We start from the raw sequence: 13311 nt of genomic DNA, 5'->3' as shown, positions 1-13311 counted from the left end.
TATGTGGCCATTAAGTGCTGCCAGATGTATCAATTAGACATGTTGGGAGAAAAGAATAATATATGGACCAACTCTTTTCCCACTAATCTGTTTCATTTTAGTCAAGCTTTACGGCACAAGTAACAGTGGCAGGGCATGGTTATAATTTTTAAAAGGACAAGAATAATGTTTATTTTATATGGATAAACCAGCCTTTAACTATATTATTTTCCCAGCCACATTCTCAATTTTAAAGCAGATAAAAATGACTGGTTGGATACAGCTCTTGAATGTTCAGGAAATACACTGAAACTGCAGTTGTGCAAAGTTAAAACAATGCCCAGATCTCCATTTAAAACAGAAAATCCCTGGAAAGGCTACTCAGGGCTAATATCAAGGGCCTGTCCTACATTCCTATGTCATGTCTGAGGAAGGAAAGCTGTGGGGGCTGTGACAACAGAGACCAAGCAGGATCAAGCAGCTAGCTCAGTGCATTCACCTCTGAGACCTCCTGCAGAGCACGTGGCTCCAGATGCCTTCTCCAAGTGACTGGACACAGGGATGGCGTACACCCTTCACGGTCTTGCTGCAAGTCCAGCCACTGCTTTTGATCTCTCCTGCAAAGTATCTCGAATAAGCAACCCACCTCCTTCAGGAGGAGCAGATGATGCCCTTGTACCTTGTAGAAGGGCTCAGTACTGCATCCATATGAAGCAGAAGTTGGGAAATGGAATTCAATTTACGTATTATTTGATTAATTTGAAACTGACACCACCTGTTGCCCCAGCAGCAGCCCTGAAAGGGGCTGGAGTCCCTGTCCAAGACAGGAGCAGTACCTCGGAGGAGCCCTAACCCCCAGGGAGAGGGAAGTGCTCTTTAGCATTAAGCTTGGCAGCCTTCATGTGATTTTACACATGCAAAGTAATGGGCCAAATCCTGAACAGGAGTAAATCAGTCGAGTTTCATTTCACTGGAAAATACATATCTCAGGGTCTGACCTGCTGCTTTCCCATGCCAGATGCTATGCCAGAAGGCAGTTCAAGGCTCCCACTAGTCCCCAGTAGGTAAAATATCATTGGTCTCGTGGAGGCGGAGGCCAAAAAAAAAAAAAAAAACCAAAAAAGCCAACCCCCAAAACAACAGCTCTTCTATCACCCCATTTTTTTTTGTCTTCTGAGGTATTAGAAAGTGCAAATTAATGGTGGCTTTATATGCATCATTTTTTCTACTGCTCATTAAAATCCTTTGTGAAGTATACATAAACGATATCATCTCGCAATTCCTTTTTTTCTTAAGTTTTCTCTGAAGTTGCAGAAGGCAGGATTTCCTCTCTATTACATAAGGAGAAAAGGGTGTATTTGTTCTTTTGCTGTTTAAGACTCATTAGCATGGTCAGGTTACTCAAGCCAGGCCCTCTTTCCTGATCTTTTCTTGCAGGGGAATTATTCTTGGCAAGGCTCCAGCCTAACCCAATGGAGGGAAAACCAAGTAGCTTTACAAAGAAAGAGATATAAAACAGATGCACCTCAGGGCTTTGACCGACCACTGAGAGTTTCAGGAACAGCATAGAAACAACAAATACAAGCTGGTGATGAGCCTCTGAAGTGTGCAAGTACACTCATCACTACTACTACCATGATAAATTACTATCATGTCTGTTCCGTGGGGGTGCAATCTTTTTCCATCATCTTGACAGGAAACCCAATACAATCCTGGAGGCAAGGTACCACACCATACCCCTTCCCAAGCAAATTAACAAGGCCCAGTAGCAAAGAGCTGTCCCTTGTAAAACTCTCATCCCAGACTAAGAGGCTGGAGAGGAAAGTAAAAGCCCCACCCTGTTATTTAGTGTAGGGGAACAATGGGAAAAGTGGCTCTCCTGCCTCCAGCACCTAGTGCAGGGGCCTGAGCAAGATTAAGTTTTCCTCATGTCTTAATAGAAAGAGACTGCTTCAGAGCTTGGCTCAGAAACTTCTCTTTTTATTAGGTGACAAGAGGATGTGCTTAAGGTCTCTTGGGCTAGTTAAGGCTAAGAAGAGGAACTTTCAAGCATGGTGGCACAGCAAGGATTACCCAGGGCTTGCCTGTACACCCACTACCTCCCAGGAAGCAATTTTGGGCTGAGGTTTACCTACTGTTCCCCTGGCTAGAACACTGATTTAAGTCCCAGACACAGAAATTGAGATTAATTTCTTGTCTTTGAGAGACCTCTATGCTTCTGTCTAACCAAACTAAAAACAGCTAACCAGTTACAAACCTTGGGAAGGAAAAAGGACTGACACATTCCAAAGGCTTGCTGTCCATGCCAAGAAAAAAAAACAGCACCAGTGCTAAGTACAAACCTTACACTGCTATTTGTATTTGTTACTCTATACACATGCAAGTTATAACTTTTTTTATAGTGAAAAGAGTCGACCACTGGAACAACCTCCTAGGGATGCAGAAGAACCACACTGCTAGAGGTTTTTAAACCTCTAGCCTGTGTGATTGGACACAGCGATAGATAATTTCATCCAGGCTCCCCTTCCCAGGAAAGGTTCGGTCAGATGATGTTCTGAAGTCACTTTCAACCTGAGCTCTTTCTGCAGTTTTTGCAACAAGTGTTAAGGCCTTATTACTTACTCTTTTTGCATGTAGAAGATGCAACCTCACCAAGAAGCTGACCAAAAAAAGCAGCAGAAGGAAACAACTCCTTGAACTGCTTGACATCTGAAAGGAAGCAGAGCCGGGCTCTGTGAACCTTTGGACCCATCATCATCTTGACACATGGTCCCCCCCCTTTAGATAGAGTACAAGTTCTGGCCTTCAAACCCGCTATCAATTTTCATTCAGTCAATTGCAAAGTGTGCTTCCAAGGGGAGAAAAAAAAAAGTTAAGAGATATTCACAAAGTTGCTGCTTGGTATTATAAAGCATCATGAAAACTGGTTGGAAGACCTCCACTGGAAACCATGCTGGGGAAGGTACACAACTGACCACTGCCGTTGGCTACTTGCAGACTTTGAAGCACACAGTCAAACTGGAGTTTGCACCTGTAAGGTGTCCTGTCTGTCAGTCAGTGCTGCTCATGCCTGCCCCACACTTCTTCATGGGATCATCCAGCTGGGACCCCAACAGCTAGAGAAAGTGGTCACAGGGTGTCACATGAGCCACGAGCTCAGTTTGTGGCAAGGAGGGACAGGCCTAAGGCAGGTATGGATAAGGAGTGGCAAAAGTACCCTTCCCTATGGACCTGGGGTATCGGACAGTTCCAGGGTGCTTCCACCATCCTTGTCCAGAGAAAACATCCTCCCTCTGGGGTTGAAACATGGGGCTACTTATTCTCCACAAAAACACGTGCTGCCTTTGACCTGAAGTTGCCCTTTTAATCATGCTGCTCTTACCCTACATTTCTCTTTATTTTTTTGGTGAGAAGAAGCAGTTGGTTCCCTCATTCCTCCTGAGAATGGAGAGGACACGGAGGCCAGATAGAGGGAACAACTTGCATCCCCAGAGACAGGCCAACTCTGACTCTTTGTCAATAAATCCCAGATTTTCTTAACAACACCTGCAAGAAACACTGCAGGTTTGGGCAAACTCACCCCAGCCTTGATACTTCAATCCAATTATGTGTCATGCTCGCCTCCTCGTTCATCATGTTAAGCTCTTCTAAAATTACCCTCTAGTCCTCTGAATGAAAACACCTCACTCCTTCCTTCACTTCAAACACTGTGATAAACATAGGTCCTTGTAATATGAGAAAAGTGGGTGAGGACCTTGCTATATTTCATTATTTTTGCAGTACAGCAATGAATTTCAAAATAGCTTAGCAGTAGTAGTCATGCTTACTGATTTAGTGTACATTCCCTTCACTGCTCTTCAGAAATTTAGCGCTTCTGGGAACAAGCATGAGACTTTGAATTAGGGTTTTTTTTTTCCTCTCCTCCCTTCAGCAAGTTACAATATGACATTTTCTTGCCTTTTTTTTTTTTGTTTGTTTGTTTGAATGAAAGTCCAGCCCTCTTTCCTTCCTGCACAATTATTCCCTCAATGCAAAGGGCTGGAAGACAAGAGGAGCATAGCCTTCTAGCCTCACCTGGAAAGAAGCGGTGCTTTTCCCTGTTGTTAACACCTGAAAGAACAACCCAAAGGGGTTTTAAAGCTACTTGCTATGACCAGGTCATTAAAACACAAAAACCCCCAACCAATTTTAAAAAGCAAACCCCAAAGCAAGCCTTTTAACTGGCATAAAAGTCCCCAATATGTAAAATTAAGATTATTTGCTTCTCTTTACACAGTTTTACTAATCTTCTTGACTTGCTGTGCTTTATTTCTGGACTTAAGAAACCAGGTGAGGCAGCTCCTCCAGCTGTACGTACTGCAACAAGACAGTATTCCAGCTTCTGAGAGCATCCTGGACTACCTGAGACCAGCTGTGACTATAAGGAACCACCATGAAGGAGCACATTTATTCCTGCATATCAGGGCAGCAGCAAGCAGGTGCCCATTAGCACAGCTCACGAGAGCACCTACAGTCAGGCCAAAGGGCCTTCAGATCCACCTCCAGCTTGGGAATAGTTGGAAACTTGAGCAACACATGTGGAACACCCACAGAGCACCTTGAAAACACATCCATGGATTTTGTGAGGCTGAACTGCTGGTGAGCCCCGTGCAGTGATATATTCATGCTTGCAGAAGCAAGAGGTGAATTTCTCCAGCTGACTGTCTACTGAAGTTGATTTACCTGGGCAAAGACTGGTTTGCAAGGCATTATGTCTCTTCCCAGGGTACACAACCTGAGCTGGGAGTGAGACCACAGAGATCAGAAGCAGAATGAAGGCAGTTTCTGGCCTCAGCTGAGGCTGTTTTACAGCTGCAAAGCTCCACTGACCCCAGCAATACTCACACAAGCAAGAGGAAATTCCTCCCTGAGTAGCTGAGTATGGCTTTTCCCAACGTATATTGTTTTCCTGCATAGTGTTGGTTTTTTCTGTTCCCACATTTATTTTCCCAGGAAAGTTTTGGGCTTGTCTGTGGATGCACATTGCTCTCATTTCTTTCCAGCTTCTCTCGTTATCACAAATTGGATCAAGTACAGAAAACAATTGCATCGTACTCACCCTGTGTGATTGATGACACAGATATGTGCAATAAAACAGAACAAAAACAAGTACTTCTACCAGGCTCCTTTGAAACTTCAAAGTATCCAGGAGACATTTTACAGCACCCAGCACAACAGCCTCTTGGTTAAGCTGCACAGAAACTAAACACCATGCAGTCTAAGGGCAAAAATTAAACAAATTTCTGGGGCCAAATTCTGCATACACAGAGCAGCCAGCTTGGGCTAAGGCAGCTTTATTTTACTATTAGAATTATTCTGAGACTAGACATCATCTGAGTTTCTTTCCCCAACAGCTCCATTCCAGTTGCTTACCAAAAAAAAAAAAAAGAGCAAGAGAGAGAGTGGAGACAAAGGGGGGGAAGAACAGGATACCTGAACTAGTGAAGCAGAATACTGACAGATGTACAGATGCTAGGCTGAAGTGAAGCTATCAGTGTAACATCACAATAACCCTGCTGGTCTATCATCTTCATTTTGGGTATCAAACAGTGGTGGCTGTGAGATGACAAATGTTTTCTATGTGGGAGCATCAGGCTCCCAAGCAGTGCATAGCAGAAGTATCCCTGGCCACAAATACTGTACTGCAGCACAGGATTTCAGGGTTTCACATCACTGTCACCATCCTGCTTGCATGCCTGACCTCTGCAACCGCACCGACAAGAGCTGTATATTATTGGAAAAGGACAGAGATAACAGTTCATGAGCATTTCCCCTCCCCACAACATCCCTTTCAGAAAAGCCCATAAGTCCCCTGCCCCTATTCATTTTCTGCTGGAAGTCCGACTTGCAGCCAGAGAGAAAAGTAACTTTACCTCTGTTGTAAACTAAATGCCAGATCAGCTGGGACAGATTTGACACGAAAAGGAAAGGGCTAGAGTTATTTTAAAATGCTTATTGGAATCTACATTTCTGTGTCCAGCAGAAAGTTTAGTATGACAGACATCCCCAGCATTCTTGACCAATTATACACCAAAAACAAAACCCAAACTCTTGGCTTTTCATTAACACCTGAAGCACCATCCTGTTTGCCGCACCACCAAGTTCTCAGTGCAGTCAGGGCACAAAGCCAGCACAGCAGGCAGGCAGGTGGTGCATGTCTCACACCCCCAAGGATGAGCAGTCCCTCCAGCTGAGAAGATGCCCCATGACCACTCATTAACAAGCTGTGTCACCCTTGCGGGACAAGCTGTGGCATTCCACACCTGTTACACAGTCCTTCTCCTGCTACTGCCCCCCAGCTTCTGGCAGGAAAGGCAGCTCTCCATGACATGTTCAAAAGGCTCTTAATGGAGAAACAATCCTAGACCAACCATTAACAGGCCTAAGGTGACTAAAGAGACTGGGTACCAGCCCAGTCTCCCCTACACAGCTGTGTGTACACACACCCCCTCCTCAGGAGCTTCACTGCCTATCGAGGGTTACAGCAGCTTTATTGAAGGACAGCCACTACAGTCCCAGAGCTATGACTCAAACAGGGTTTTATGCAAGAAGTGGGAAACATTTAGTAATCCCGAGAAGGAGCGAATGCCACTAGGATCACAGCAAAGTTCTAGAGTGCTCAAACCTCAAAGGCATGAGCCTACAATCCTGCATGGAGCTGGCCTGCAGGTCAGGTGCTACCTCTTACCTGTTCTCCAGCAGCGTCATGCACACGACCTCCCGCACGCCTGGGTTGTTGGCCTTCTCAATGGAGCAGCTTTGCAGGTTCCACGTAGCCACCCTGAAGACAGGTCTGCCATCTCTCACCCCCCCAAACATCTCCACAGAGGGGCGAGTGGATATGATCTGGGTTGGACCCCCGGGAGGAAAGTCCAAGTCCTCACTCTGGAGGCTGAGAGAGGTGGGGCTGGGGTGAGGCTTGGCCATGAAGTTGAGGCCACCATTGGTATTTGTTGAAGGGGGCCTGGAGCGCTCTGCAAAAATCTGGTGCCTGATTTTGTCCAGAAAGGAGGAATTGATGCAGTCCATCCTTACCAGGTCCTCGATACTTTTGAAAGGCCCATGCTCTTTACGGTAGTCCACAATGCTGTTGGCGATCTTCTCAGTGATGCCACGAATGCTCATGAGCTGTGCCGGGGTGGCCGTATTGATGTTGATCTTGGTGGCGGACAGGTGGTGCTCAGAGCCCGGGTCCCTGCGCACGGAGCTGGGCGAGTGCTGCGCCGAGCTGCCCTTGCTGCTCACGCAGATCTCGAACTTCACCTGCTCCAGCTTGGCCGCCCCCACCCCGCTCACCAGCGCCAGGTCCTCCACTTTCTTGAAGCCGCCGATGTACTCGCGGTACTCCACGATATTCTGGGCCACCACTCGGGTGACCCCGGGCAGGGTCATCAGCTCCTCCTCCGTGGCCGTGTTGATGTTGAGCCTCTCCTGGTTGACGAGGATGTTGCTGAAGTTGCACGCCGCGCTGAACTTGCGGCTGTGGCACAGGTCGGCCGGGTCGCGGGGGATGGAGCGGTGGCAGCCCAGGCTGCCCCCCATCTCACCGCCGCCACGGGCCGCTGCCGGAGCCGGGGGAGCGGGCGCGGGGCGCTGCCGGGGCTGCCCGCCCGCGACTCATGGACCTCCGCGGGAAGCCGGCGACGGACCGGGCGGCGGCGGGGCAGCTGCGGACAGACCCCGCGCCGCCACACACGCCCGGTCAGGGGAACCCTGCGCCCCGCCGAGGAGCTCCCGCGCCTTTTCTTCTTCCTCCTCCTCCTCCCCTCCTCGGGCACCGCCGCTCCCCAGCGCCGGAGGAGCCTCTGCAGCCGCTGCCCGCTCCGGCCCCCGGCGCTCGCAGCCGCCGCTGCCCCACGCCCCGCCGGCGGTAGTAGTAGCTCTGCGGGAGCCCCCGCCCCTCGGCCGGGCGAGGCGGGGCCGCCGCCGCCGCCACCGCCCCCCGGGCGTCACCCGCACCGCGCCCGCCCCCGCCCGGGCAGCGCGGGGACCGGCCGGGCCGGGCCGGGCCGGGCCGGGCGGGGTGGGGCGGGGAGCGGCGCCGCCGCCGGGATTCCCTACGGAGGGGTCCCGGCCCCAGCGCCGGCGTGGGGCTCGGAGGAAGAGGAAGGTTGACCTCCTCCTTCCCGCGTGGGCACAGGGGGACGAAGAACGTCCCCAGTGCTGTCGCCTGGCCGCTGAGGGCGGGCGTTTACCGTCCCCAAGGTCTCAGGTGTTTACACGCTCCCTGCAGCTTTACTGCCCTGGAACTTCCCTGGGCTCGTCTCTCTGAATCTGGTGGGCCATAGGTGTGTTTTCAGACCTCATGAAAGCCTCATCAGTCATCTACACTTGTTTTGTGCTCCTGCAGGCATTATGCTTTTATACATCGGGGTAAAGTCTGCATTTTTTCTTTTCCTTTTTTTTTTTTTTTTTAACATCTCAAGCGATTACGAGAGTGCTGAACAAACTGAAACTGCCAACAGAATGATGCTTTTGGACGTGTTAGGTCTGTCTCAGCCTGGGTGGTGGTCTGTAGCATGCCTACCCATTCCCTGAGAGTAACCTCATTCTGCACTGAAATCGTGGCTGTGTATTGCCCGTGTGCCTCAGCTGGCTTTAACATAGTTTGTTCGAGCACTGAGAGCCAGAGCAGTCCGCCACAGCCCATTTTGGTGAAGCCACTGAAATATTTACCCAGTTTCTACTGCATCCAGTCCCATGCTGCACTGTCTGCAATGTTATCTGTAGCCAAATTAGCTCATTTGAAACTAGCTTGACTGTGCCCACACAGGAGTGACTGCAATGTCAATGAATCGAAATATAATCGGTGGGTGTAATTGAAAGGAAGGGGGAATTGAAAGAAAGAGCAAACATATGATTTCAGATGCCAGCTATGTGCCCTGATGCTGCCGTGTTCTGACAGTCTCTCTCTATGTATTTCTTTTAGCTGCATAGAATATGGTACATATGTATTTTCAACATCAAGACTCTTGGTTGGCCCTCTAATGAAAATTAAACCGCTTGCAATAGCAGTTTGTACATCTATTTTTCATGGCAAGCTAATGGAAATGATTTGCATCCACCTGAAATAAAAAGTTACATTTATTTAGCTTCTTGGCAAAGAAGAACGTGATGTGCTTAAGGGAGTGCAGGCTGCACCAGGCTTTACCAGGCTCTCAGGCTGCACAGGGGCACGGGTGCTTTAACACTGGCTCTGGATACTCTGCTGCGCATCACACATTTCCCTTCTGTTCGCCCAAGCAGTGGAGTTAGCAAATTATCCTTACAGGAATGGTAGTCTGCATTAGGGCACTGGCTGCATTAGGGCATTGGCTCTCTGCTGACTGCTGGAGTGGAGAAAGTGCTCGCTTAGGTGATTAAATGCTTCCACGTCTGCTGGAAAGTGCTCTGTGCGCTGCGATAGCAGCGGCCAATGCAGCAGAAGTCATGCTGGGCCTATTCCTTCTGGGATGATACCAGCACAGAGCTGGAAACAATTAACCATTGAAATGAGTATTCTTTGTGAGGCAGTATTATTACAGTAATAGCTCCACAAGCTGTTATCTCAATGGAGAACACATTCTTTTGCTTTCTACAGCAGGTTGTTTTGCATTGATCCAGGCTCATTAACTAAGTTTGAAGCTGAAAAAACCCAAAATCCATCTGACGCATCATCTACATTGCAGGCAGCATTAGGTATTCTGTGTTTAAGAAAAAAAGCAGAAGCAGCTTCAGAAAGAAAGATGTCCCTTTGTCCAGCACCTTCTGTTGACAGCAACTACTCATCATTTCTTGAATCTGCAGCACCAAAATAACCTGTGAGACTGGATGCAGCTGAGGGATGCAATAAGTGTCCCATCACCTAATCCTGAGTATGACCTCATGCTAATGTGAAATGTGGGCTGGGGAGCAGAATGAGGAGATTATCATTCCATTAGCCCCATACCTGTATTTTTAGTTGTTGTTGACAGTTACAGGAGGCTTGCTGAGATCTGAGTCAACCTTTGGCACATTTCAGGAAAGCACCAAAAGATGTGAAAAGGTCTTGAAAAGTTAAACAGAAAACAAAGGAAAAAAAATATCAACTGGCCTGACATAATTGTTAGGCAATCCATTAATTTGAGGCAATCCATTAAAATGAGGTTCAGTCAGTAATTTATTGAAAAAACAATGGCAAAATTATTGACAGACAGTGTAGGCAACAGAAAATAAATCTCGTGAAACCCAGGTAGAGACTCGATTTTATCTTTGATCCAATCCTGAGCTCAGTGTATGAATTTATTCAAGAAGAGATGGATTGATCATGGTCTCCTGGTGATCACTGGCTGGCAGGTAGCCTCCCTGGTCTGCTTGGCACCTGTCCTGGCAAGGGGCCTTGAAACCAGAATTCCTGAATCTCCATCAGCCCCAATGGGTTTAGAGGGCTCTGAGACACCGTGGGTGGCTTATTCCTTGGGATCTGCAGCTTGCTGCCTACTGAGCAGCTGGCTGCTGGCCAAGGCTGGCTTAGAAACCTCTCAGTGACAGCAAAATTGAATTTCACTACTCTGAGGGTGTGAGTCTGGGGAGGACCTCACAGGGCCAGGCAGGCTCCAGCAGTGAGAGGTGTGGGGGGACATCCTCAAAAGGCCCCTGGGAGCAGCCATCACACTTCCTGAAGAGTCTTTTTTGTGTTTTACTGGACAGTGTTACAAAGCAAGGAGCTAGACAACAATGGTTTTGTCATTGCCCAGTGACCATTTGTTGATCTTGGAATTGCTTTGCCACTGTCTACAGCCCTCCTCAACTGAGCATCTCACATCCTGTCCCCCTAAACTGGTAGTGAAAGAGGTTTCTGGACAGCTGAGTGGCAGCAGAGCAAGCAGGGGAAGGGTTGTGTCACCTGCTTGCCAGCTCTGGAGGTCTCAAACGCCTCTTCCCTGCAGGAATTCTTCAAAGAGGAAAGAACAAAACTGAACCTTTTCCATATGAAGGAGGTTCAGCAGTACTCAGGCCTATAAATGCAATGTTTAAGGATGATATGGAAATGCTTGAACCTGATGGAGTGGGAGCAAGTACTGGTGAACAATGTCTTTTGGCATAATTGATGCAAAAAAATCAGCCTACAGGCCAACAGATTTTAAAGGCTAACTTCTTACCATTTTAAGTTTGTCTTAAAAGAATCTATTAATCTATTTTTACACTTTTTAACATCCCTCATCTATGCTGCAGAGGCTCTAAACAAATAAACTGGGTTTTATGATGAGGCATAGAAGGAGCCAGAGGATGTTACTCAACAGAAAAACACAGAGTTTGCCTTCAGTGTTCAGGCAGCAATTGCAATTCCTACCAGCCCACCATGCGATAGCAGCGCCTTTTCCAGCTCTCACACCACCTTGGGGGATTTGGCAATCACGCTTTTACACCCCGTGTTTTCAGACCTGCTGCACTGGGCTCTTAACGGGCAAGGGCTCAAAAAGGCAGCTGGTTAACTGCAGTGCCTGTGTTCTTATTAAAGGGAGCTATTAAAATAATTGTTTTCTTTCTGCAAGGACATCTTCAGTAACACTTGTAACAGATGCCCGAGGGAGAAGACAGGCAGTGTTTTTATGAAGACAAGTAATAACAAGTAGGAGTGAGCAATTTCATAAGCGGTCGGACTTACAAAGTCTGATTCTTGGTGGCTCTTTCCTTTTTTGATTTTCTGGTCTTTATTAATAACACTGAATCTTCATTAGTCTCTCAGTGGGGTCACTAATCTGGATATCTCTGTTCTACATGGCCATCAATATTTGCGGCTCTTTTAGAAACTGTATTTTTTGAGACATATAACTTTTATCAAATTCGCTTGAAATTAGCCCTCTCTCTAATAAAATCCCTGGGGAAGGGATGACAGGTAGAGCAGCAGAGCACACAATCACATGAGTTTTTTCTTGGGAATCCAATGTCTATGATGTGAGCTCTTTTTCCTGTAAGGCATTCTATACAGCTGCCAAACTTGTTGCAAGAAAAGTGATGTCACCAGTGCTACGTTGCCAGGTTACGGGTGTCACATCCTACAGAGAAATACAGTCAGAAGGGTGAGCAGAAGTGAGTCATCCTCATACCTTGATTAGGGCTTCACTTGGCTTGGGCTTGAGTTTTAAACACAAACCTCTCCATTCCAGAGGAGATCTCAACCAGTGGCTCACTAGTGCTCAGCAGGACAGCTCATCCTAGAGGGAAACAAAAGTAACCCAAGCTAGAGAAGACAATCTCCAGCAAAGCATGGGATGCATTTTCGAGTTTCCATAGACAGCAGAGGGGATTTGATTCTCATTCCCCACATCTGACGTGACTCAGATACCCCTTGGGGCACAAGGATAGAAAAGAACTAAAAAATCTAGTCCTTCCTTAACCCCAAGGAGACTCATCGAGGCTATACTTACAGAGGCTTGCCTACTCCAGGCCTCCAGTGGTGGTATCTCCCAAACTTCCCAGATGAGAAACACGGGATGTGGTGGAGCTGTGACCCAGCTAATGTTTTCTTTGAGGCCTAGTCCGTCAAGCCTCCAGTAAAAATGCCCACAAATCACAGCTGTGTGAATCTGGCATGGAGGAGAGTCAGAATTGGTGACTTGTGAGCCAGGTGCCTAAGCTCTCACCCAAGGGCAGGCTTTCTGTGGTTCCACCCAAAGGCAAGCATCAAGTGGGTTTTTGTGGAAAAGATACAGGCAATGAGATTTTAGGCACCTCAATAGCTAAGCAGGAGAAGAGGAAAAATAAATTAGTATGCTGGAAAGGGTTGTTCAGTATAGCTTTCAGCACTTCACACAGCACTTTGGTCATCAGCAGTTAGACCACCAGCCTCTCAACTGAATAAATTACTATTTTGCATAATTTGTAATTTTGTCCTTTACCTGTTACTAGGTTACCATAATTATTTTTCTTGTTAACAAATTTTAGAGAAATGTGTAAAAAATCCATTTCATGTTTACCTGTTACTTTTCAAAGAGTTTAATGATCATTAGTTAACTCATGCATACAGCTTTTTAACTCAGTGATTCTGCAGTTACTGTAGCAGCCTCTGCAATTCTGCCCAGACTTATATATTACTTATAACTTCTGCTGTTTGGGGGGGGTTTGCTTTTGGTTTCTTTTTTGGTTTTGATTGGGAGTTTTTTTGTTATAAAAACATAGGGGGTTAATCTCTACTCATTGAACAGTAGTGTTTCAGACCCTAAAATTATTCAGATAGGCAAAACCTGGACTCTTAGTTGTCCTAATTTTCTCAGATATAAAGAGGGGTCAGTCAGATCTCTGTGTGGTTCACTCGCGCCATGATTGTTTCCC

General features: G+C 47.1%; 1 protein-coding gene across 1 annotated transcript in view; it reads right to left on the bottom strand.

Annotated features, from left to right (window-relative positions):
• EEPD1 (endonuclease/exonuclease/phosphatase family domain containing 1) overlaps positions 1–7860 on the bottom strand; it is a 62432-nt gene extending 54572 nt beyond the window's left edge. Inside the window, exon 1 of the mRNA XM_053964179.1 lies at positions 6707–7860. Coding sequence (XP_053820154.1) covers positions 6707–7560 — 854 coding nt within the window. The 5' untranslated portion in view covers positions 7561–7860. The remainder of the gene's footprint in view (positions 1–6706) is intronic.
• Between the last annotated feature and the right edge of the window lie 5451 nt (positions 7861–13311).

This window comes from Vidua chalybeata, chromosome 1 (assembly GCF_026979565.1).
Source record: "Vidua chalybeata isolate OUT-0048 chromosome 1, bVidCha1 merged haplotype, whole genome shotgun sequence".
In the NCBI taxonomy this organism is placed as follows: Eukaryota; Metazoa; Chordata; class Aves; order Passeriformes; family Viduidae; genus Vidua; species Vidua chalybeata.
Note: the sequence above shows the minus strand (reverse complement) of the source record. Positions and strands in the feature narration are given on the sequence as shown.